The sequence below is a fragment of the Aquarana catesbeiana genome, linkage group LG03, assembly GCF_042186555.1.
Source record: "Aquarana catesbeiana isolate 2022-GZ linkage group LG03, ASM4218655v1, whole genome shotgun sequence".
Lineage (NCBI taxonomy): Eukaryota > Metazoa > Chordata > Amphibia > Anura > Ranidae > Aquarana > Aquarana catesbeiana.
The window spans coordinates 612262512-612289657 of NC_133326.1; the positions used below are offsets into that span (position 1 = coordinate 612262512).

A 27146-nucleotide genomic window follows, 5' to 3' on the forward strand; every position below is an offset into this window, starting at 1 on the left:
CTCCCACCTGGTCCCAACCAGTATCAGGAAGGACATCTTGGACGGCAAGGACGTCAACCTGGCCTCTCTCCTCATTTCCGTGCATGATTTGGCAGAAAATAAAGCCTACTCCTGGGGTGACATATCAGTGGTCCTTAAAGCCAAAGACCCCAGATTGAACCGCAAGCTAACAGTCTCAGAGTTTACCCTGGCCTTTGGCATGCTCAGAGATGTCCTGTGCTCAGCCACCCCTAGCAGGCGGGAAGAGCTGGACTTGTATCTCCATACTGTGGTAGACTTGGGCCACAAGTACGGAGGTTTTGCCTTTTACGACTACCATCGTTCCTTTTCAGCCAAGGCCGCGGCCAGACTCATACAGTTCCAGATCACGACAGATTGGAGTCTCATGGATACAGAGCTCTTCTGCCGCCACTTTGCCGGCTTACGCTCACCTCTGTGTGCGATTTGCCAGTCTTCCACCCACACTGCCACCTGGTGCGCCAATACGGCAACCAGACGGCCTTTCGAGTTTCCCTCTACCTCAGGTTCAGTACAGGGTCAGCCGATCCCTGAACCAACGCCTCAGGTGGACAAACTCGGACGCCCAGTCCGAACCGTGGGAGGGGCAGCCATCTGTAATAACTTTAATCAGGGGTCCTGCAACTTCAGCCAGTGCCGTCTACTTCACCTCTGCACCTTATGTCATAGAGCACACCCTAGGATTTTGTGTGAAGTCAAGCAACACAAGAAGGCGTGACTAAGCCGGATCAACCTCTTATGGTTAGGATGGTATCTCACTTCACATCCCACCCCTTCCCTGGCCACCTTCCTTATTCAAGGCTTCACAGCAGGCTTTCACACCGGCCTCATTTCACTACCCCACACTACCCACGAATGTGCCAATCTTCGTTCGGCAGCCATTGACGAACAAGCCATAGATCAGCTCTTACAGGCAGAGGTGGATCGAGGTTACGTGATAGGCCCTTTCAGTTGCCCCCCTTTCAACACATGGAGAGTCAGCCCTATTGGGCTTGTCAAGGGCAAGTTTTCAAATAAATTGCGTTTGGTGTACGACTTGTCTGCGCCTCATTCTTCCCACATACCCAGTCTCAATTCCCTGATCCCCTCCGAGGAGTTTTCCCTAAAATATTCTTCCGTGGACATGGCAATACAAGCGATCATCAAAGCAGGCACAGGCGCCTGGCTCTCCAAAGCCGACATCTCGGATGCCTTCAAGCTCCTGCCCATCCACCCATCCCTTTGGTGCTGGCATGGCATCAAGTGGAAGGAAGCATATTATTTTGCTACAAAGCTCACCTTCGGTTCGAAGAGTAGCCCGTGGCTCTTCGACACGTTCGCCCAGTCCCTCGGTTGGATACTATTACACAAAGGTCAATGCCATGAAGTCATCCATTATCTAGATGACTTCCTACTGATAGAACCACCCAGCAAGCCCCCAGGAGATCTCGACAAACTTAGGGTAATTTTTGGAAACCTCAATGTTCCTATTGCCGAGCACAAAGTCGATGGCCCAGCAAATAGCATCACTTTTCTCGGGGTCAGCTTGGATACCTGCGCAATGCAAGCCAGTCTCCCCCTCGACAAACTATCACGCATTAGGGCAGTCCTTCACGAGTTTACACACACCAAGGACTGTACCAAAAAACAGTTGCAGTCCCTCCTGGGTATGCTCAACTTCGCTATGCGAATTATTCCACAAGGCCGCACATTTGTATCACGCCTACTCAGATTTCTGTCGGAAACTCAAGACCCTGATCAGATTCTGAATTTAGACTCCGCAGCCATAGCGGACCTATCCATGTGGGAGGAATTCTTGTCCGCCTGGAATGGCATATCTCTATTCATACCTATAGTTTCGGTCCATTCACCCCAGGTGGTAACGGACGCCGCAGCCTCCACAGGTTTCGCGGCAATTTTTGGCCATTATTGGTTTTCAGGACCCTGGCCTCAACAGATACTATTGATACCCGGCTTTTCCCAAACATCTGCCCTCTTTGAGCTTTACCCCATAGTGGCAGCCGCACAACTCTGGGGCCACCACTGGACAGGACAAACTGTAGTCTTTAGCACCGACAACCAGGCCACGGCAGACATCATCAACAAAGGCAGGTCCAAGTCCCTAGCAGTCATGTCCTTCCTGCGCAGGTTGGTACAACTGTCTTTACAACATCAGTTCAATATACACTGTGCATTCATTCCCGGCAGATACAACTCAGCAGCTGACGCACTGTCACGTTTCAATTATTCCTCCTTTTTAAAACAGGTTCCCGATGCCGATCCAATGTCGGCCCCTATCCCTGTCTGGTCACAACTGACCCTGGACTAGATCAACATTTACACGAAGCTACACAACTCATAAATCATTCCCTCTCCTACAACACACTTAAAGCCTACCAGACAGCTTGGAAGGCCTTCAACAAATTCCTCACGTCCTGCAGTAAAGGACCAACAGATATCAAGCAGGTACTGGCCTTCACTGCACACTGCCACACGCAGTTGGCCTTATCCTACAATACCATCCGGCTATACCTAGCCGGCATTCAACATTTTATGGCGCTTGAAGACCCCACGAAATCTTCACTATTCTCATCTCACGCTATACGAGCCGTTTTAAGGGGAATCCAGAAACAACAACCAGTCATCAGCACTAAGCGCTTGCCCATTACGGGACCCATCTTTAGGGACATGTCAACTATTCTGGCTACCTCGCCATTCGGTCTGCTCCGCAGCACGGTCTTACAAGCAGCGATATATCTAGCGTATTATGGGTTCATGCGCCCTGGCGAATTCACCTCTAACAAACCCACAGACCGAGTACTACGCAGACGACACTTACTTAGATACCAAGACCACTTCATCCTGCACCTCGAGGTCTCTAAAACCCAGCAAACGGGCTCAGGAGTGAACATTCACCTCTACAAAACCGACAACAGCTGGTGTCCAGTCGCCGTACTCAACCGGCTCCTGTCACTCCTGCCTGAACAGCCAGACAGCAGTCCCCTTCTACCGTTCCCAGTTAAACCCTTAAACGCCTCTCAGTTTGTGGAACACATAAGAATACTTCTCCGCAATCTTCATCTTAACCCTAGTCAGTATTCCGGACACTCGTTTCGCATCGGAGCAGCCTCCGCGGCATCCCGCCACGGGGTTCCGGACCACATCATCAAAAGACTGGGCAGGTGGAAGTCAGCCTGCTTCGCCCGGTATATCCCCAACCCACAAACAGAGATGGCACAGGCATTCTCCAAATTGGCTCAATAAATAATTGAAAATCAATAAAATCATAACCCTACCTGAATGTTTTTGCCCCCTTATTTTGGCATACCGGCCATTAGACCAAGGCACACTTTCAGGTCCATTTCATATGCTAAGTCCACACTTTCAGGTCCATTTCCGATGGTAAGTCCTATCTTTACTGTAAGTGGTATTCATGTACATACCGGACATAGGGCTCCAGCCATAAGTAGGAAGGCCAGTATGGTGGCCTGAATTTATGGGAGGAGCCCGGGGGGTACTTAAGCAGCCCGCTCACCTGTGGTGCTTGTCGGTTTCCTGTGCGCGATACCCACCCTCCCATCCCCATTTCACAGCATTTCTCAAACTATTCATTTCATTCATTTCTCTTACAGAATAATCATTTCTTAAACCAGGGTATGCCCCCTTATTTTGGCATACCGGCCATTAGACCAAGGCACACTTTCAGGTCCATTTCATATGCTAAGTCCACACTTTCAGGTCCATTTCCGATGGTAAGTCCTATCTTTACTGTAAGTGGTATTCATGTACATACCGGACATAGGGCTCCAGCCATAAATATATATATATATAAATATATATATATATATATATATATAAAAATATATATATATATATATATATATATATATATATATATATATATATATATATATATATATATATATATATATATATATTGCGGTCACAAGTGGCTATCTGCTGAAAAATAGAGGTTTGTTTCTGTTTAACTGACAGGAGAACATTTATCTCCAAATTAAAGAGACTTTATTTCTAAATTCTAAATTGCAGCAGGTACAATATGAAGGTACCTAGAATTGCATATACCTAACTATGTGATGTGCTAATAGAAATAATCTCTTATGTGGGACCCATAATAAGGTGACCAGATTTTTAAAATGAAAGCCGGGGACATATTTTTTTTATTGGCAAATGGTAAACTGTTTTATAGGCATATTTTCCTCAAATTATATATGCAGTGTATGTGGTATGTGTTTATAGAATAATGGTATCATAGATGCACTATTTCTCACATTTCATCCATGAGTTTAAAAAAAAGGTACTTCTTAAAATTTTTGGGGATATGACTACCAAATGTTAAGAAGATAAGATAGAGAAAAAACTTTTCAATGCATATTTTGTATTTTATTCTTACCAAAGAATAAACAACAATAACAATATACACTAAATGAAAAATTCAGAACAGTAAAAGATTGCATGGTAACCACTTCAGCCACGGAAGAATTTACCCCCTTCCTGACCAGAGCATTTTTTGCGATTTGGCACTGCGTCGCTTTAACTGACAATTGCGCAGTCGTGCGAAGTTGTACCCAAACAAAATTTAAGTCCTTTTTTCCCCACGATTAGAGCTTTCTTTTGGTGGTATTTGATTGCCTCTGCGTTTTTCATTTTTTGCGCTATAAACAAAAAAGGAGTGACAATTTTGGAAAAAAAACACAATATTTTGTTCTTTTTGCTATAATAAATATCCCCATTTAAAAAAAAAAAAAAAAAAAAAAAGCCAATTTTTTCTCAGTTAAGGCCGATATGTATTCTTCTACATATTTTTGGTAAAAAAAATTGCAATAAGCGTATATTGATTGGTTTGCACAAAAGTTATAGCGTCTACAAAATAGGGGATATATTTATAGCATTTTTATTATTATTATTTTGTTTTACTAGTAATGGCAGTGATCTGCGATTTTTATCGTGACTGCGACATTTTGGCGGACACATCAGACAACTTTGACACATTTTTGGAACCATTGGCATTAATACAGCGATCAGTGCGATTAAAAATGCATTGATTACTGTAAAAATGTCACTGGCAGTGAAGGAGTTAACACTAGGGGGCGGTGAAGGGGTTAACTATGTTCCCTGGGAGGTGATTCTAATTGAAGAGGGAGGGGACTAACTAGAGGAAGTGACGGATCATGGTTCCTAGCTAATAGGAACACACGATCTGTTACACCTGTCAGAACAGAACAGGGAAGTGTGCATTTACAAACACTTGTCCCTGTTCTGTCTCTCCTGTGAAGCGGGCGCGCGCGCGCGCCTGCTATCCAGACCTTGCGAGCCAACCTACAGCTACAAGGTTTCACGCAGGGAAGCCAACCTGCCGCAGTATAACTGCGGCGGCTGGTCCGGAAGCGGTTAACAACACGTACCCATATGACTTTTCTATAATTTTTTTCACACAAATATAGCTCTCTTTTGTTGGTATTTAATTGCCACTGGGTTTTTTATTTTTTGCTAAACAAACGAAAAACTACCGAAAATTTTGGAAAAAATAAAGTTTTTCTTAGTTTTTGTTAAAATATGTTGTATATAAGTAATTTTTCTCCTTCACTGATGTGCGCCGATGAAGCTGCACTGATATGCGCCAATGATGGGAACTGGTAGGTGGCACTGATATGTGGCAATGATGGACACTGATAGGTGGCACTGATATGCAGCAATGATGGGCACTGATAGGTGTCAGTGATGGGCTCTGATAGGCAGAAATGATGGGCGCTGACAGGCAGCACTGATATGCAGCAATGATGGGCACTGATAGGCGGCAATGATGGGCACTGATAGGCAACACTAATATGCGGCAATGATGGGCACTGATAGGCGGCACTCATATGCGCCAATGATGGGCATTGATAGGTGGTACTAATATGTGGCAATGATGGGAACTGATGGGTGGCACTGATAAGCTGTAACAATGGGCACTGGTAGGTGGCAATGATGGGCGCTGATATGTGGCATTGAAGGGCACTGATGGGCACTGGTAGGCAGCAATGATGGGCACTGGTAGGCGGCAATGATGGGCACTGATATGTGGCACTGATGGGCACTGGTAGGCGGCAATGATGGGCACTGATATGTGGCACTGATGGGCACTGGTAGGCGGCAATGATGGGCACTGATGAGGCTGCACTGATAGGCGGCAATGATGGGCAATGATAGGTGGCAATGATGGGCACTGATAGGCGGCACTGACAGGCATTACTGATAAGGAAGGGAGGGGACACTAATATAAGGAGACTGTGAACTAATGGGGGTCTTTAAGGGTGGTGCTGCTGATCTAATAGTTGATCACCAACCATAATATCAGCAGTCAGTACCCCCCTCTTAGAGACCCCCATTAGCTCATAGCCCCCTTATATCAGTGCCCCCCCACCCCCTTCCTTAGAGACCTCCAGACATCAGACAGAGCCCCCGTATATCAGTGCTCAGATCGCCTAAGCCATTCAGATTGCCTAATCAGTGGGACCCGGGAGCTACTACAACCAAGGAGGGAAGTGTGACAGCCGAGCTGGGGGGTGGAGCTGGGAGGTGGAGCAGCTCTAGGGCTATTTACCTCCCACTATGCAGTGTGAATGGCAGAAATAGCATGTCATTGGTTGCTAGGACAGCAAGCACTGACTGCAAAGGAGATCATCGAGGTGGCAGCAGTGGAGGCGGGGGGCAAGAGAGGCACTGGGTGGGGGAGGCAGAGAGGTGTAGCCTGGACTATTCGAGGCAATAACGAACAGATGGCAACCCTATCCGAGGAGAAAACTGGGGACAGACTTGATCTGGGAACAGTGTCCGGGGACTTTTGGTCAATCTAATGCCCCGTACACATGGTCGGATTTTCCGATGGAAAATGTGTGATAGGACCTTCTTGTCGGAAATTCCGACTGTGTGTAGGCTCCATCACACATTTTCCATCGGATTTTCCGACACACAAAGTTTGAGAGCAGGCTATAAAATTTCCGATCGTGTGTACACAAATCTGACGGACAAAGTGCCACGCATGTTCAGAATAAATAAAGAGATGAAAGCTATTGGCTACTGCCCCGTTTATAGTCCCGACGTACATGTTTTACGTCACCGCGTTCAGAATGATCGGATTTTCCGACAACTTTGTGTGACCGTGTGTATGCAAGACAAGTTTGAGCCAACATCCGTCGGAAAAAATCCTAGGATTTTGTTGTCGGAATGTCCGATCAATGTCCGACCGTGTGTACGGGGCATAACCCATAGTGCAGCATTTTCCCCCTTAATAAGCATTGAGCATAGATGAGTAATTGAAGGTCTGCGTATGAAGGGGGAGTGTTTAACACATGTGAGTGCCTGGAGCTGGGTCATCTTTGTATATGGCATCCAAAGCCCTGCTGTCATTTCTGAATCTTGGGAAAGATTAAACAGTTTCCTTATAGAGCAGAAGCTTGAACTCCAGTTCTTCCCTCCTATTCTGTTCCTGCTGACCAGGAAGGCTGTCCAACTTGTAAAGTGTAAAGAGGAAACAATTACTTAAGGAGGGAGATTTACTAAGCCTGGTGCACACAGAATCTGGTACAGCTGTGCGTATAAACCAATCAGTTTCTAGGTTTGATTGCCAAAGCTTATTTGAACAAGCTGAAGTTAGAAGATGATTTGTTACTATGCACAGCTATACCAGATTCTGTGTGCACCAGTTTTAATAAATCTCCCCCAAAGTGTTTCTCTAGGAAACTTTTTTTTTAGTTTTGGGATGAGTGGGGAAGGGTTAGATCACCTGTCATGCTTTCATTGCTCTCTGCATATCCATTGAGTAGATTCACTTTATTTGTACTGGTGGTGATCATTGTCACACATGAAAGAAAGTTTAAGTGCTACTAAACCCAGGACCCTGCATTCACTATATCTGGTCTCCCACAGTACACAGAACATGGAAATGCAATTATTTTAGTAAATATAAACTGCTAAATACCTTTTCTCATCAGCAGTATATAGCAGTCTTGTAACTTCTATCAATGTTCAGCTGAGCATTGGTTAAAGCTTGTAGGGGGAGTTTTCATTATCCTCTGACTGCCCTGTGAGGCTGTATGACCCCTGACTCTCTGTCTGGACAGTGCTGATTGGCCCTGTGCTGATCACATGCACCCTCCAAAAAAAACAACCTCTCTAGCAATACACACCAAACTGAGCATGTGCAGAGTGCCCCCAGGGCTCTGTACTACCGGGAAATAAACTAGGGAAAGTGGAAGAACAGGAGGATCAGAGAAGACAGGATCAAACAGCCTTTTTACACAATGCAGAAGATTAACCCCTTAGGTTCCACAGTAAGCATAACAAGCATGCTTTACTGCATATACAGACTGATTTTATTGTTGTGGGTTAAATATCATTTTAACCACTTGCCGACCGTGCTATAGCAAAATGGCAGCTACAGCGTGGGTGGATAGTGCCAGTCAGTGCCCATCAGTGCCTCCTCATCTGTGTCACAGTTCAATGCCGCCTACCAGTGCCTATCAGTGCCCATCAATCTATCAGTGCAGCCTCAACAGTGCCCACCAGTGCCTCCTCATCAGTGCCCACCAGTGCCATCTCATCAGTGCCCATGAATGCAGCCTATCAGTGCCCATCAATGCAGCCTCATCAGTGCACATCAGCGAAGCAGAAAAATGACCTGTTTCCAACATTTTATAACAAACTATGAAAAAGTTTTTTTTTTTTTACATTTTTGTTTTTTAGTAGTTTATTTAGCAAAAAATAAAAAACCTCAGTGGTGATTAAATACCACCAAAAGAAATCTCTATTTGTGTAAAAAAAAATGATTAAAACATTGTTTGGGTACAGTGTTGCATGACTGTGCAATTGTCATTTAAAGTGTGACAGCACTGAAAGCTGAATATTGGCCTGGGCAGGAAGGGGGTAAGTAAGTAAGTGGTTAAGGGAAATCCAAAAATTTCTGGGCAGTAAGTAAGTGGTTAAGGGTAATCCAAAAATGTTGTGTTGTCCCCAGAACAAGAGGTGAGGGGTAATCTTCCAATGGGGACACCTGTTCGATGGACATCTGACAGCTGTCCCCTCATTTAGAGAGATTTTCTCCTGTTCCATCTCTGTAGCTAGAAGTAAAAGAAATTTCCCCAGTGGTGCATAGACAGCAAAAACAATAATCTGGCAGGGGTTTTAACCCGTCCCCATTCTATACAAAACTTTAAAGGTATAAAACTAAGAAATGCTAAGAATGGAATCTCATGGACTCATACAGATAGATCAAGACCCCATTTTCCTTTATGTCACGTGGACCAAGGTCACATAATCAAATTATGCTCCATCTAATGTCTAAACCACTAAAATCTAAATGAAAAAATATATGCATACATATGTAAGTATGATCATAGGAATTTTATGTAACCATCAATAAAATAGTCTTGGTTAAGCCCAAGGTATGCTATGCATGGCTCTGTTTCAGTGCATTCGTTGATGTTGCTGGTTTAAAGCTTCCACAGAAGAGTTGAGATAGAGAGAAACATAAACAATTATACCAGCAATAATTTGTAAACTTGATAATGTAGTCAGTTAGGTTTAAACCCCGACTCTGAGCCCCAAAAAAATACCCTGGCAGTGGGGCTAGAGAAATAGGGTTTAATAGTAACCTTGTTTCTTGCTCCAGCAGAGGCTCCCTCCATCCATGTGACTGGCCCCCTGCAGTCTACTGTCCAAGGTGCAGCAGGCTGAAGACAAATGCTTGCTTCCTCGCATACAATGCATAAAAAGTTTGGGACTTTGAGTGAGGTCATGGAAGACGTGCAGGTAACTAGGGTAACAGTACAAGTTTATTAATCAAGTAATATGCATAAAAACACATAAAAACAGAACTACATAGAGAAAGACATTATAATAAATATCATTTCAAAAATCACAACACATGTATATGTGCATATGCGATCTGCATCAAGGGTACATACAGCTTGGCACCACATAGTGGTCTCGTTGAAGGATTAGTGCATATACAAGGATTACAAATATGTACAAATAATAATAATACCACAGCACAACGGAGGAACTTGGTTATGTAGTATAGAAACCATATGAAAAGATGAAAATTGTTCTTGAGATGTTGTACTGTGAACAAATGTTTGTATCCCAAATGACAGACGCATTTCATGTAGAACACACTCATCAGGGGCCAGATGATCGGGGATTTCTAAAAAATGTAATGAAACATATAGTAAATCTAACTGATAGCTAATACTAACAGAGAGAGAAGGGTGGGCCACCCTAAAATACTTACATACAAATGCCCCGTACGCACGGTCGGATTTTCCGATGGAAAATGTCCGATCGGAGCGTGTTGTCGGAAATTCCGACCATGTGTGGGCTCCATCGGACATTTTCCATCGGATTTTCCGACACACAAAGTTGGAGAGCAGGAGATAAAATTTTCCGACAACAAAATCCGTTGTCGGAAATTCCGATCGTGTGTACACAAATCCGACGGACAAAGTGCCACGCATGCTCAGAATAAATAAAGAGATGAAAGCTATTGGCCACTGCCCCGTTTATAGTCCCGACGTACGTGTTTTACGTCACCGCGTTTAGAACGATCGGATTTTCCGACAACTTTGTGTGACCGTGTGTATGCAAGACAAGTTTGAGCCAACATCCGTCGGAAAAAATCCTAGGATTTTGTTGTCGGAATGTCCGAACAAAGTCCGACCGTGTGTACGGGGCAAAACAGTGCGATGAGACATGGCAGGTACAGAGCCAGGACCAACAAGTATCTGTCTCAGGAGCTGAGGTGTCGTGGAATGCGTGCTGGCGTGTCAGGTACATTGAGACCCCCCCGGGCAACGCGGGAAACCACAGAACTGATGTAAATAAGAGGAGGTATCAACAAGAGAGGAGAAGTGCCAGTATGAACTGCCTGGGAGAAAAAATATATAGAGCAGTGTGTCAAAGTTTGTGCTAGTAAAATAGACCAATCATGTCTATCTAAAACACGTGGTGAAATATGGGAGTCTGTGCAAGAGGAAAAAATATAATTGAATAATAAAACATAACCACATCCAACCATGGTGGACTGTGGTGTATGCGTAAGTAAAAAACAAAAAAATATAGCAAACAGCAGAGACAAACCCGATTTCAACCAACATAGAAAAAAGCTAGCTGGCAAAGAGATGGATAAGGTAACCATATGCGGGCTTGCATGCATCCCAGGCAGGAAAAGAGGCGCTGTTGATAGGGTGTAATAATAAAACATCTCTGAACGGAGGCATCCACGCTGTGTCAGGGGAGGCAGGATATACCCGACACATACCACGTGCACGCTGGCCATGTACACCAGCGTCACCCGAGCAAGGCAGGAAAAGGGGAGGGGCTCTGACACTGACGGTAAACTCCGTCAGTCAGAAACATCCATATTCCCCACCTGACTGGCTAGATGGAGGAACTCGTACACCACGCCGTGACGTCAGTCTAGGCGTCCAACGTGGGGCAGGGAGGGTGATGCCGATGCTCTGTGGGCGCCCGCACAACTCCCTTGAAGCAACAAAGTGCACTCCCCCCCGCACACCAAACGGGGAGGGGGGGAGGGGGAGGTAGGGGGGACAAGCAGAGCGCATCGCAGCTCCCGAGTGTCAGGTACAGAGACAGTCTGGAGTGTGACACAACCACGTCTCATCCCTGAATGGGGTGACATGCCAAACGGCTGTGCTGCCTGAACTCATGGGCACCTAAGGGGTGGTCCTTGGATAGGTTCCGGCAGTGTTCCCCTGCCGCCCATGTGTTAGGTCATTATGATCTGGATAGTTACTTTCCATGTCCAGGTCCTGCTGACTCTGGACACCCCTTAGGTGCCCATGAGTTCAGGCAGCACAGCCGTTTGGCATGTCACCGCATTCAGGGATGAGACGTGGTTGTGTCACACTCCAGGACTGTCTCTGTACCTGACACTCGGGAGCTGCGATGCGCTCTGCGTGTCCCCCCTACCTCCCCTCCGCCCTGTTTGGTGTGTGGGGGGAGTGCACTTTGTTGCTTCAAGGGGGTTGTGCGGGCGCCCACAGAGCATCGGTGTCACCCTCCCTGCCCCACGTTGGACGCCTAGACTGACGTCATGGCGTGGTGCACATGTTCCTCCATCTAGCCAGTCAGGTGGGGAATATGGATGTTTCTGACTGACGGAGTTTACCGTCAGTGTCAGAGCCCCTAGCCTTTTCCTGCCGTGCTCGGGTGACGCTGGTGTACGCGGCCAGCGTGCACGTGGTATGTGTCGGGTATATCCTGCCTCCCCTGACACAGCGTGGGTGCCTCCATTCAGAGATGTTTTATTATTACACTTTATCAACAGCGCCTCTTTTCCTGCCTGGGATGCATGCAAGCCCGCATATGGTTACCTTATCCATCTCTTTGCCAGCTAGCTTTTTTCTATGTTGGTTGAAATCGAGTTTGTCTCTGCTGTTTGCTATATTTTTTTGTTTTTTACTTACGCATACACCACAGTCCACCATGGTTAAATGTGGTTATGTTTTATTAGTCAATTATATTTTTTCCTCTTGCACAGACTCCCGTATTTCACCACGTTTATTAGATAGACATGATTGGTCTATTTTACTAGCGCAAACTTTGACACACTGCTCTTTATATTTTTTCTCCCAGGCAGTTCATACTGGCACTTCTCCTCTGTTGTTGATACCTCCTCTTATTTACATCAGCTCTGTGGTTTCCCGCGTTGCCCGGGGGGGTCTCGATGTACCCGACCCGCCAGCATGCATTCCGCGACACCTCAGCTCCCGAGACAGATACTTGTTGGTCCTGGCTCTGTACCTGCCATGTCTCATCGCACTGTTTGTATGTAAGTATTTTAGGGTGGCCCACCCTTCTCCCTCTGTTAGTATTAGCTATCAGTTAGATTTAATATATGTTTCATTACATTTTTTAGAAATCCCCAATCATCTAGTGTGTTCTACATGAACACGGGCATTTGGGATACAAACATTTGTTCACAGTACAACATCTCAAGATCTCAAGATCTCAGTACAACATCTCAAGAACAATTTTCATCTTTTCATATGGTTTCTATATTACATAACCAATTTCCTCCGTTGTGCTGTGGTATTATTATTATTTGTACATATTTGTAATCCTTGTATATGCACTAATCCTTCAATGACCACTATGTGGTGCCAAGCTGTATGTACCCTTGATGCCGATCGCATATGCACATATACATGTGTTGTGATTTTTTAAATGATATTTATTATAATGTCTTTCTCTATGTGGTTTTGTTTTGATTGGTTTGTATGCATATTACTTGATTAATAAACTTGTACTGTTACCCTAGTTACCTGCACGTCTTCCATGACCTCACTCAAAGTCCCAAACTTTTTATGAATTTTTGCATACAGGGATGGAGGCACTTCACGTGCCTCATTTAAAGTCCCAACTCCCCCTTCCCCCCCTCTATTTGTTCGCATACAATGCAGAACTACTGTGTTTTCCCTGAAATTAAGACCGGGTCTCATATTAGTTTTGGCTACAAAAAACACACTAGGGCTTATTTTCATGGGTTGTCCTATTTATTTACGGTATATACAATAATCTACAATATTCAAATACAGTCATGTCATCATGACGATCTTAAAGTGATTGTAACCCTAAAAAAGAAAAAATAATTCTGATCCTTTAAAGCACGATAGACAGCACAGTGCTTGTGTTGTGTCATTTACCTCTCTCTATGTTCTAAAAAAACCTGAAAAGAAAAAACTATAAAATGTTTTTTTAAAAAAGTTTCTATGTCCCCTGTCTTCTCTCCCCCTCTCCATTCAGGAGTCAGCATTATGACATTCTGTAATCCCAAAAATAAACCTTGGTTAAAGGCATTGTGAAATTATGTGAACCGTTTTGTAAAAAGATTATATAATGTGTAGTATAACTTTTATTATAACTTTATTGTGGAAAATAGCTTATTTACATTGCCGCTGGGCACTGACGTGACCCACTTCGAATACTGCAGAGGGAGGGGCCAATGACATCAGCTGTGAGGAGAGGAAAAGATCTCTGGTGGGTCACATGATCACCCAGCGGCGCTGTAAATAAGGTATTTTCCACACTAAAGTTACAAAAAAAGGCACACTGCACATTATATAATCTTTTTACTAAACGGATTACATGACTTTACAATGACTTTAACTAGGGCTTATTTTCAGGGTAGGGCTTATATTGCAGCCATCCCGAAAAATAATGCTAGGTCTTGTTTTAGGGGTAGGGCTTATTTTCAGGAAATAGGGTAATAGCCATTCATTGTACATGATGGCGCCGAGGGACTGTCTACAACCCAGTAGAGAAGAAAGAAGAGGAGAGTGCTGAAGCCTGTCAGAATGAGGGGCATTGTAGCTAAAGTAGCACTGAAGGACCTTGTTGGCTTGATGGTATCTAAAACAGCCTATCCTCTAGAGAAGTGATCCAAACCTTGGCACCTCAGATGTTTTGGAACTACATTTCCCATGATGCTCAACTACACTGCAGAGTACATGAGCATCATGGGAAATGTAGTTCCAAAACATCTGGGGTGCCAAGGTTCGCCATCACTACTCTAGAGTTTCTGAGCAATTAACCCTCGCAGTGCAAAGGGGCCCCACTTCAAGGGGTTTTTTTCTATCCAGGAGTTGTCCTAAATGCTAGTTAGTATATTTTCTTCCCCCCAGTTTTGTGGTCTTTAATGTTTATAACCATCACAAGCTGTATGTCTTGTCTTCTGTATTTACCTTTGATGTCAATTGGCACATATCTTATTTTTGGTTTTTGAAATAACTTCATTTATAGCTTTCAGAACGTCTTTATTTCTTAGACTATATACTAAGGGATTTAACATTGGAACAACAGCAATATACACCATTGAGAGTATTTTGTCCTGTTCCTGAGAAGACGCCATTTCAGGTTTCATGTTAAGAGTGAGAGATGTCAGACAAAATAAAACAACGATGATGATGTGAGAGGAACAGCTAGAAAATGCCTTAAATCTCCCGGAGGATGTATGGATCTTTAGAATTGTAGATATGATGTACATATAAGATGTGAGAATCAATATGAAGGTGACAAACCCTAAAACAATACCATCAACAGTAATTAGGACTCCAATACGTGTGCTGTCATTGCAGGAGATACGAAGTACTGACTTCATATGGCAAAAGAAATGGTTGATTGCACTGGAAATTGGAAACAATAATTGTGAAATAAGCAATGCATACATCAGTGAGTTAAAAGTCCCAAAAGTGCAACATAATATGGCCAATATCACACACGTCCTTCTATTCATTATCACATTGTAGAGTAATGGAATGCAAATTGCCACATATCTGTCATAAGCCATAGAAGTCAACACGAAAAACTCTGTTCCAATAGAGAAAACATAGAAGAATATTTGTGTAATACAGCCTGGATAGGAGATACCTGTGTCACCTGTAATAGTAATGGCCAGAAGCTTTGGCAAGATTACAGAAACATACACAATATCGAGGATTGTTAGGTTAGCCAGAAAAAAGTACATGGGAGTATGCAAATGGGGAGTGTGACACACAATTATACCTACAAGCACGTTTCCAAGTATGCCGAGTAAATACATTAGTAAGACAATGATAAAAATGATACATTTAACTTTAGGATAACCGGAAAATGCCAGAAGGTGCAATACCTTATGTTTTGTAGCTCCATGAATAGTTCCTGTTAAAACTTTGCAAAGATCAATAGAAACATTCAGACCTTGAAGAAGAAAATTTAAACAGGATTTATCATGATCATTTTGGGTTTACATGTTACATTCTGGCTTTTATTTTTAAAGCTGAACTCCAAGTAGACACAAGAGGGACAAATAATACAGCCCTGTAGTAATTAATAAATCATTAATACCTGAATAAATCATTAATACCTGAATTTGACTTGGTAACAGCTTCTTGCATTCTACTGTACAGAGCTAGGACTGGGAGAGGGAGAAGCAGCAAAAGTTGGGTGTGATGCAGTGCAAAGACCATGTTGATAAGAGGACAGAGTAGAGTGATAAGCTCACCAGTCATAGGCTGAGGGAGGGATAAGACCTGTAACTAAAACAGTACCTGGTCATCTTACCTGACAGTCAGGATTGTTCTGTTTGCCAGAGCTGTATAAATTGTAGCATTAACGCGGACCTTCAGTCATTTTTTCAACTTACATTGTTACATAGTTATATAGTTAGTCAGGTTAAAAAAAGATACAAGTCCATCTAGTTCAACCATAAAAAGTAAATAAATAAATAAAACAAAAAATATCATACAATCCCATATACCCACAGTTGACCCAGAAAAGCAGGGGTTCTATTAAAACTTCTATTAAATCTTCTGCCCTTGTTGTTTTAACTTTGGATAGTAAATTTTTTTTTTTCTGCCAGTAAATACCTTATACAGTCTAGATATGTGCAGAACAATGTTTTTATTACAAATTATGTGGGCAGACTGCAGTTCTGACCTTGTTCACGTATGTGGGGCCGCGGTTCCCAGCATGGGGTCCGGAGTGTTTCTGTTCACCGGTCCAGGTGCGAAATAGGTCCAGATTTTAATTTGCACCTGAACCAGACCCAAACACACATAGAACCCTTTTGTAATGCGCGCCACAGCTACCCGGACCTGTGAGGACTGGTGTTCTATCAAGAAGTGCCCCCAGTTGAAAAATGCCTCCAATGGGTCTGCGCATGCGCAGTTCAAATGTCACTACAGCTGATATGTTTATCAGCTGGCTTGACATCAACACAGCGCATGCGCAGATTGTCAGAGCCATTATCCGGTGCTATGTATACAGCGGAGGGAGAATGTACTTGTTAGATTGAGCATCGCTGTTGTGGGGTGGGTTCTGGGTGTGTTGAAGGGCGGGTTTTGTGTATGTTGCAACCCGCCCTTAAACAGAGGCTAAACCCACCCTTTAACACACTAAACCCGCCGTTCAGCACAAGGAAAACCCACCCAGCAACAGCGAGGCTCAATTTGACAAGTTTGTTCTCCCTCCGCTATTTGCATAGCATCTCCCTCTGTTTTCATAGTGTCGAAAAATGCCTCAGATGATCTGTGCATGCACTGTGTTGATGTCACGCCAGCCGTTCAACATATCAACTAGAGTGACGTTTGGTACTGCGCATGTGCAGACCCATCGGAGACATTTTTCGTTGGGAGGCAGTATTTGATGGAACACGGGCTCCATTGAGAGCCAGTCACACTCGCCTGTCATGTGAATTGGATGCGGGGAAACCCTGAGGAGTCATTGCCTCCCGCTGCTGTCAATCAAATCCAGGGGAGCGGGGGGCGGGGCCGAGTCCTGCTGTCTGTGTCAATGGATGCAGTAGCTGGACTCAGGAGAGAGACCACACGAGTGCCCCCAGCGGCTTTCTGTGGGGGGCACCTCATGAAGGGGAAGGGCCAGGAGCGCCGGTGAGGCACCCCAGCAGAAGAAGATTAGGGCTGCTCTGTGCAAAACCATTGCACAGAGCAGGTAAGTATAGGCATGCTTATTATTATTATAAATAAAAAAAAAATAGGGTTTACAACCCCTTTAAAAGGTGTTTATTTTGTAGTATACCCTTGTAAATAATTTAACCTAGTGAAATAAAATAAAAAAATGATTTGTTTAAATTTCAGTAGTTTAAATTTCACCAGTATTATTTATTATCACACTAGATTTACACCAGAGTGATTATCAGCTCTGCTTCTGTAATTGATGGGAAAAAAGTCCTGCTTACTATTACTTTTTTTTGTTTGTTTAATCTATCCACTTACCGACCGGCTCCTGTACATATATGTCGGCACGTTGAAGAGGGATATCTGCCACAACCGAGGTATCCATCTTTACAGGAGCCGGCCGCGTTTCCGATAATGGTGGTCTCCGCAGCAGATTCGCCACAAGATCACCGTTATCAGCGGCGGGAGAGGTGCCACCCCCCTCCCGCCGCTCTCCTGCGCCCTCCGCCACTTACTGGAGCCGTCGGTAGTGGCTGGGCGATCGGGACCTGTCAGTTCTTCAGTATGGAGATGAGTGAGGCTAAGATGGCGCCCACCCGTCTCCATACTATAGGACGGCGGAAGCGACGTCATTACGTCAGCTCCGCCCATATGTCTTAAAGGCATTTTTTTGTCATTTTTTTAAACGACTTTTTTTTTTTTTGCATTTTAATGTAAATGAGATCTGAGGACTTTTGGACCCCTCAAGAGGACCTGTCATACTTTTTTCTATTACAAGGGATGTTTACATTCCTTGTAATAGGAATAAAAGTGATCCAAATTTTTATTTTTTAAAAAACAGTGAAAAAATAATTAAAATAAAATAAAATAAATAAGAAAAATTTTTTTTTTAAAGTGCTCTGTCCTGACGAGCTCGCGCGCAGAACCGAATGCATACATGAGTAGCACCCGCATATGAAAACGGTTGTCAAACCACACATGTGAGGTATCGCCATGACCGGTAGAGCGAGAGCAATAATTCTAGCCCTAGACCTCCTCTGTAACGCAAAACATGCAACCTGTAGAATTTTTTAAACGTCGCCTATGGAGATTTTTAAGGGTAAAAGTTTGACACCATTCCACGAGGGGGTGCAATTTTGAAGCGTGACATGTTGGGTATCAATTTACTTGACGTAACATTATATTTCACAATCTAAAAAGAAATTGGGCTAACTTTACTGTTTTTTTATTCAAAAAAGTGTTTTTTTTTCCAAAAAAAGTGCGCTTAGAAGACTGCTGTGCAAATACGGTGCAAAAAAAAAGTATTGCAATGACCGCCATTTTATTCTCTAGGGTGTTAGAAAAAAACAATATATAGTGTTTGGGGGTTCTAAGTAATTTTCTAGCAAAAAAACCTGTTTTAAACATGTAAACACCTAAAATCAAAAACAAGGCTGGTCCTTAAGTGGCTATTATTTAACTAAACAATGCACGCCCACTCATCAAAAATACAAGCCCAACACACCTAGAATATTGTTTTCCCATGGTTGGAGAGCCACAACCACGTGGGCTTACTGTCATATTAACCTATACTACTGGCTCTAATCGTGTAAGCAAGATTTACCTGTTATTCCAGTTGCTGCCATGCTCACAAAATATATTTGACTGAAAGTATCATAGCTTTATATATAACAAGGATGAATTCAAAGACATCTTGGGAAATATCCCATAAGGACCTATAGTTATATTTCAAATAAATAACATAGAAATTAAACACAGATTTGTGCAGGGAATTATATATGATCAAGTGCCAAGGGTGTAAAAGGGCCAGTACCTTTAAAATAAGTTAAAGTCTAAATTCATCTTTCTGAATATGTTACATGTTACACCTGTATTTAGCGTGTAACATGTAACATGTTTAGGATGCACCCTCTCTCCCCCTGACCCCCCCTCCCTCTGACAGCGGGCAGGTGATCCTCTCCCACATCACAATCGAAAACAGCGCAGCCATGCAGGGATCCACCCACATGGCCGCATTCGTTTCCTGTGAATGAATAGACTACAAGTGCTGGCAGCCATTGCACCTGAGGTTTTCTATTCTTTTCTATTCTATTATTTTCTATTCTATTCGAATTCATCTTATTCGAAATTCAAATTTCAAAAGACAGTTATATTTTTTCTATTTTGTTCTATTCTATTCTATTTAATTGTATTTTTTTTTCATTCTATTCTATTCTTTTCTATTATATTCTATTCTAAACTATGCTATTCAAATTCAAAATTCTATTTGAAATTCAATTTTCGGAAGATGGTTATATTCTATTGAATTCTATTCTATTGTTTTTTCTATTATATTCTGTTCTTTTCTATTCTATTCTTTTCTATTGTACTGTAATCTATTCTATCCAAATTAGAATTCAGTCTATTTTATTTTCAATTCTCTTCTTCTTTTCTTTTCTATTCTATTCTAATCTATTTTATTCTAATACAAATGTATTCTATTCAAAATTCGAATTTCGGAAGACGGTTATTTTCTTTCTATTCTATTCTATTGAATTCTATTCTATTGTTTTTTTTCTATTCTATTCTTTTCTATTCAAAATTATTCTATTCGAAAATCGAATTTCGGAAGCTGGTTACTTTCTTTATATTTTATTCTATGCTATTGAATTCTATTCTGTTGTTTATTCAATTCTTTTCTATTCTATTCAATTATAATCTATTCTTTTCAAATTCAAATTCATTCTATTTAAAATTCAAATTTCAGAAGACAGTTATATTCTTTCTATTTATTATATTCTTTTCCCTTAATTTCTATCCTATTTTATTCTATTCTTTTCTTTTCTATTTTGGTCTGTTTTACTCTATGTTTTCCTATTCTTTTCTTTTCTATTCTGTTCTTTTATGTTTTATTCTATTCTGTTCTAATCTGTTCTATTCCCTTATTATCTATTCAATCCTGTTATTTTCTATTCTATTCCCTTATTTTCCATTCTATTCTATTTAATTATGTTCTTTTATTTTCTATTCTACTCTGTTCTGTTTTACTCTGTTCTCATTTCTTCTGTTTTACTCTATTCTATTCCTTTATTTTCAAATTCTATTGTATTCTATTCTTGTTTTCAAATTTGCTTTCAAATTCGATTCAGATTTCGGTCAAATTTTGTTTCATTATTTCAGGTTTGTTTAAATTCGTTACTATTGTAATGCGGATATGAAATATACTATCACACACTAAACCTCACTACCTGTTGTATTATTGATTATGAATAATTCTATTTTATAAAAAGATATTTCACTATTTAATTTTCAACTCTTACCTACGTACCTGCGTAAGGGCTGAGTGTACCTGGACACACACCCTGCTGGTTTTCCACAAAACCCGGCCACTGGATTGGAGATTTCTTCCCATTCAAGACACTTTGAAATCTCCAAACTATGGAGCCCAATCCAGGTCTATTAAAATCTAAAGAAAGCTGTACAAACAGTTTTCTCTACTCATAATATATACTCATGAGTCCCACATGCTGCACATGCACAAATCCAGTGTCCTTTTACAACCATGTTCTGATCTCACACCATGGCAGGGCCTCACACTGTCACAGTATGTATGTATGTATGTATAGTTACATAGTTACATAGTTGGTGAGGTTGAAAAAAGACACAAGTCCATCAAGTCCAACCTATGTGTGTGATTATATGTCAGTTTTACATTGTATATCCCTATGTTGTGGTCATTCAGGTGCTTATCTAATAGTTTTTTGAAACTATCGATGCTCCCCGCTGAAACCACCACCTGTGGAAGGGAATTCCACATCCTTGCCGCTCTTACAGTAAAGAACCCTCTATGCAGTTTAAGGTTAAATCTAATGTCTTCTAATTTTAATGAGTGGCCACGTGTCTTGTTAAACTCCCTTCGGTGGAAAAGTTTTATCCCTATTGTGGGGTCACCATTGTGGTCTTTGTACATTGAAATCAAATCCCCTTTCTAGCGTCTCTTCTCCAGTGAGAATAAGTTCAGTGCTCGTAACCTTTCTTCATAACTAATGTCCTCCAGACCCTTTATTAGATTTGTTGCCCTTCTCTGTACTCACTCATTTTCCAGTACATCCTTCCTGAGGACTGGTGCCCATAACTGGACAGCATACTCTAGGTGAGGCCAGACCTTTTTAATGCATGTCAATATTCTGTTTGCTTTGTTAGCAGCAGCTTGGCATCACATGCCATTGCTGAGCCTGTCATTTACTACATTTCCATCCTAGATTCCCCCAGAGGTTCTCTCCCCAGTGAGTAGATTACATTCATATTTTTGCCACCCAAATGCATTATTTTACATTTTTCCACATTAAACCTAATTTGCCATTAATTTGTTTAGATCTTCTTGCAAGGTTTCCACATAATGCAGAGAAGTTATTGCCCTGCTTAGCTTAGTATCGTCCACAAATACAGAGATTGCACTGTTTATCCCATCCTCCAGGTCATTTATGAACAAATTAAATAGGATTGGTCCCAGCACAGAACCCTGGGGGACCCAACTTTCCACCCTTACCATTGCAAATACTCCCCATTTATCACCACCCTCTGAACTCGCCCTTGTAGCCAGTTTTCAATCCATGTACTCACCCTATGGTCCATGCCAATGGACCTAACTTTGTACAGTAAACGTTTATGGGGAACTGTATCAAATGCTTTTGCAAAATCCAAATACACCACGTCTCCAGGCCTTCCTTTATCTAGATGGCAGCTCACCTTCTCATAGAAGGTTAATAGATTGGTTTGGCAAGAATGATTCTTCATGAACTCAACGCCGATTACTGCTATTGATACTGTTTTCTTTACTAAAATCTTGTATATAGTCCCTTATCATCCCCTCTAGGAGCTTGCATACTATTGATGTTAGGCTAACTGGTCTGTAATTCCCAGGGATGTATTTTGGCCCTTTTCTAAATATTGGTGCTACATTGGCTTTTCTCCAAATCTGCTGGTACCATTCCCATTAGTAGACTTCAGTAAAAATTAGGAACAATGGTCTGGCAATTACATGACTAAGTTTCCTAAGGACCCTCGGATGCAAGCCATCTGGTCCCGGTGACTTATTAATGATAAGTTTTCTAAGTCTATCTCTAATTCTGTCCTCTTTTAGCCACGAGGGTGCTTCCTGTGATCTATCATGAGGATAAACACTGCAGTTTTGGTTACTGAAGCCCCCCGATTCCTTCGTGAAGACAGAGGAGAAGAATAAATTCAATACCTTTGTCACCTTCCCATCCTTTGTAACCAGATTTCCTTCCTCATTCTTTATAGGGCCAATATGGTCTGTCATTCTTCTTTTACTGTTTATATACTTAAAGAATTTTTTGGGGTTTTTTTTGCTCTCCTCCGCTACAGTTAGGGATGAGCTTTGAGTTCGAGTCGAACTCATGTTCGACTCGAACATTGGCTGTTTGCCCGTTCGCCGAACAGCGAACAATTTGGAGTGCTCGCGGCAAATTCGAAAGCCGCGGAACACCCTTTAAAAGTCTATGGGAGAAATCAAAAGTGCTAATTTTAAAGGCTTATATGCAAGTTATTGTTATGAAAAGTGTTTGGGGACCTGGGTCCTGCCCCAGGGGACAAGGATCAATGCAAAAAAAATTTTTTAAAATGTTTTTTTGGGAGCAGTGATTTAAATAATGCTTAAAGTGAAACAATAAAAGTGTAATATTCCTTTAAATTTCATACCTGGGGGGTGTCTATAGTATGCCTGTAAAGGGGCGCATGTTTCCCGTGTTTAGAACAGTCTGACAGCAAAATGACATTTCAAAGGAAAAAAAAGTCATTTAAAACTACTTTACTTGCGGCTATTAACCACTTGACGACCGCCTCACGCTGATATACGTCAGCAGAATGGCACGGGCAGGCAAAATCACGTACCTGGTACGTGATTGCCTTCCCGCGGGCAGTGCCTGAGGCGGTCGCCTTTGGTCTGGCAGCGATCAGAGGTGAGGGGGAGGCCATCTGATCGTGGCCCCCCCCTCGCGATTGCTCCCAGCCAATGAGATGCTTCCCCTGCCTCTGTGTAGTACACAGAGGCAGAGGATGTGATGTCATCTCTCCTCGGCTCGGCAGTTTCCGTTTCGGCGCCGAGGAGAGAAGACTGAAATGTGAGTGCACAACACACACACATCACAGTAGAACATGCCAGGCACACCTAAAACCCCCCTTTACCCCCCGATCCCCCCCAATCCCCCCCTAATCACCCTCCCCCCCGTCACACTGACACCAAGCAGTTTTTTTTTTTTTTTTTCTCTGATTACTGCATGGTGTCAGTTTGTGACAGTTATTGTGTTAGGGCAGTTAGTATTAGCCCCCTGTAGGTCTAGGGTACCCCCCTAACCCCCCTAATAAAGTTTTAACCCCTTGATCACCCCCTGTCGCCAGTGTCGCTAAGCGATCATTTTTCTGTTCGCTGTATTAGTGTCACTGGTGACGCTAGTTAGGGACGTAAATATTTAGGTTCGCTGTCAGCGTTTTATAGTGACAGGGACCCCCATATACTATCTTATAAATGTTTTAACCCCTTCATTGCCCCCTAGTTAACCCTTTCACCACTGATCACAGTATAACTGTTACGGGTGACGCTGGTTAGTTCGTTTATTTTTTATAGTGTCAGGGCACCCGTCGTTTATTACCGAATAAAGGTTTAGTCCCCTGATCGCCCAGCAGTGATATGCATCGCCCCAGGCAGTGTCAGATTAGCGCCAGTACCGCTAACACCCATGCACGCAGCATACGCCACCCTTAGTGGTATAGTATCTGAACGCATCAATATCTGATCCGATCAGATCTATACTAGCATCCCCAGCAGTTTAGGGTTCCCAATAACGCAGTGTTAGCGGGATCAGCCCAGATACCTGCTAGCACCTGCGTTTTGCCCCCTCCGCCCAGCCCAGCCCACTCAAGTGCAGTATCAATCGATCACTGTCACTTACAAAACACTAAACACATAACTGCAGCGTTCGCAGAGTCAGGCCTGACAGTTTTTTTGGTATCATTTTGGTGAACTGGCAAGCACCAGTGGCCTAGTACACCCCGGTCGTAGTCAAACCAGCACTGCAGTAACACTTGGTGATGTGGCGAGTCCCATAAGTGCAGTTCAAGCTGGTGAGGTGGCAAGCACAAGTAGTGTCTCGCTGCCACCAAGAAGAAGACAAACACAGGCCTGTCGTGCCCATAGTGCCCTTCCTGCTGCATTCGCCAATCCTAATTGGGAACCCACCACTTCTGCAGCGCCCGTACTTCCCCCATTCACATCCCCAACCAAATGCAGTCGGCTGCATGAGAGGCATTTTCTTTATGTCCTCCCGAGTACCCCTACCCAACGAACCCCCCCAAAAAAGATGTTGTGTCTGCAGCAAGCGCAGATATAGGCGTGACACCCGCTATTATTGTCCCTCCTGTCCTGATCCTAATCCTGGTCTTTGCAATGGTGAATGTTTTGAACGCTACCATTCAATAGTTGAGTATTAGCGTAGGGTACAGCATTGCACAGACTAGGCACACTTTCACAGGGTCTCCCAAGATGCCATCGCATTTTGAGAGACCCGAACCTGGAACCGGTTACAGTTATAAAAGTTAGTTACAAAAAAAAGTGTAAAAAAAAATAAAAAAATATATAAAATAAAAAAAAATAGTTGTCGTTTTATTGTTCTCTCTCTCTCTATTCTCTCTCTATTGTTCTGCTCTTTTTTACTGTATTCTATTCTGCAATGTTTTATTGTTATGTTTTATAATGTTTGCTTTTCAGGTATGCAATTTTTTATACTTTACCGTTTACTGTGTTTTATTGTTAACCATTTTTTTGACATCAGGTACGCCATTCACGACTTTGAGTGGTTATACCAGAATGATGCCTGCAGGTTTAGGTATCATCTTGGTATCATTCTTTTCAGCCAGCGGTCGGCTTTCATGTAAAAGCAATCCTAGCGGCTAATTAGCCTCTAGACTGCTTTTACAAGCAGTGGGAGGGAATGACCCCCCCCCCACCGTCTTCCGTGTTTTTCTCTGGCTCTCCTGTCTCAACAGGGAACCTGAGAATGCAGCCGGTGATTCAGCCAGCTGACCATAGAGCTGATCAGAGACCAGAGTGGCTCCAAACATCTCTATGGCCTAAGAAACCGGAAGCTACGAGCATTTCATGACTTAGATTTCGCCGGATGTAAACAGTGCCATTGGGAAAGCATTTTATCACACCGATCTTGGTGTGGTCAGATGCTTTGAGGGCAGAGGAGAGATCTAGGGTACCTGTCACTACCTATTGCTATCATAGGGGATATTTACATTCCCTGAGATAACAATAAAAATGATAAAAAAAAAAAAATGAAAGGAACAGTTTAAAAATAAGATAAAAAAGCAAAAAAATAATAAGGAAAAAAAAAAAAAAAAAAAAAGCACCCCCCCCCCCTGCTCTCGCACAAAGGCGAACGCAAGCGTCGGTCTGGCCTCAAATGTAAACAGCAATTGCACCATGCATGTGAGGTGTCACCGCGAACGTCAGATCGAGGGCAGTAATTTTAGCATTAGACCTCCTCTGTAAATCTAAAGTGGTAAAGGCTTTTAAAGGCTTTTAAAAATGTATTTAGTTTGTCGCCACTGCACGTTTGTGCGCAATTTTAAAGCATGTCATGTTTGGTATCCATGTACTCGGCCTAAGATCATCTTTTTTATTTCACCAAACATTTGGGCAATATAGTGTGTTTTAGTGCATTAAAATTTAAAAAAGTGTGTTTTTTCCCCAAAAAATGCGTTTGAAAAATCGCTGCGCAAATACTGTGTGAAAAAAAAATGAAACACCCACCATTTTAATCTGTAGGGCATTTGCTTTAAAAAAATATATAATGTTTTGGGTTCAAAGTAATTTTCTTGCAAAAAAAAATAATTTTTTCATGTAAACAAAAAGTGTCAGAAAGGGCTTTGTCTTCAAGTGGTTAGAAGAGTGGGTGATGTGTGACATAAGCTTCTAAATGCTGTGCATAAAATGCCAGGACTGTGCAAAACCCCCCCAAATGACCCCATTTTGGAAAGTAGACACCCCAAGCTATTTGCTGAGAGTCATGTCGAGTCCATGGAATATTTTATATTGTGACACAAGTTGCGGGAAAGAGACAAATTTTTTTTTTTTGCACAAAGTTGTCACTAAATGATATATTGCTCAAACATGCCATGGGAATATGTGAAATTACACCCCAAAATACATTCTGTTGCTTCTCCTGAGTACGGGGATACCACATGTGTGAGACTTTTTGGGAGCCTAGCCGCGTACGGGACCCCGAAAACCAAGCACCACCTTCAGGCTTTCTAAGGGCGTAAATTTTTGATTTTACTCTTCACTGCCTATCACAGTTTCGGAGGCCATGGAATGCCCAGGTGGCACAAACCCCCCCCCAAATGACCCCATTTTGGAAAATAGACACCCCAAGCTATTTGCTGAGAGGTATAGTGAGTATTTTGCAGACCTCACTTTTTGTCACAAAGTTTTGAAAATTGAAAAAAGAAAAAAAAAGTTTTTTCTTGTCTTTCTTCATTTTCAAAAACAAATGAGAGCTGCAAAATACTCACCATGCCTCTCAGCAAATAGCTTGGGGTGTCTACTTTCCAAAATGGGGTCATTTGGGAGGTTTTGTGCCACCTGGGCATTCCATGGCCTCCGAAACT

The 27146-nt window shown here is 42.6% G+C and overlaps 1 protein-coding gene across 1 annotated transcript; it reads right to left on the reverse strand.

Moving 5' to 3' along the window:
• Positions 1 to 14770: 14770 nt before the first annotated feature.
• Positions 14771 to 16025, reverse strand: LOC141134014 (olfactory receptor 13F1-like). Its single transcript, XM_073623606.1, has 2 exons — positions 15923 to 16025; positions 14771 to 15756 (listed from the first exon to the last, which is right to left on the reverse strand). Exons 1-2 carry the CDS (start codon positions 16023 to 16025, stop codon positions 14771 to 14773), a joined length of 1089 nt encoding a protein of 362 aa, XP_073479707.1.
• Positions 16026 to 27146: the final 11121 nt, after the last annotated feature.

Excerpts from the sequence above, each read along its gene's own strand:
- LOC141134014 (XM_073623606.1), bottom strand. The coding sequence starts at position 16,025 with ATGGTCTTTGCACTGCATCACACCCAACTTTTGCTGCTTCTCCCTCTC. Across the intron at positions 15,757-15,922 it reads TGTTACCAAGTCAAATTCAG|GTCTGAATGTTTCTATTGAT; the intron begins GTATTAATGATT and ends TTCTTCTTCAAG.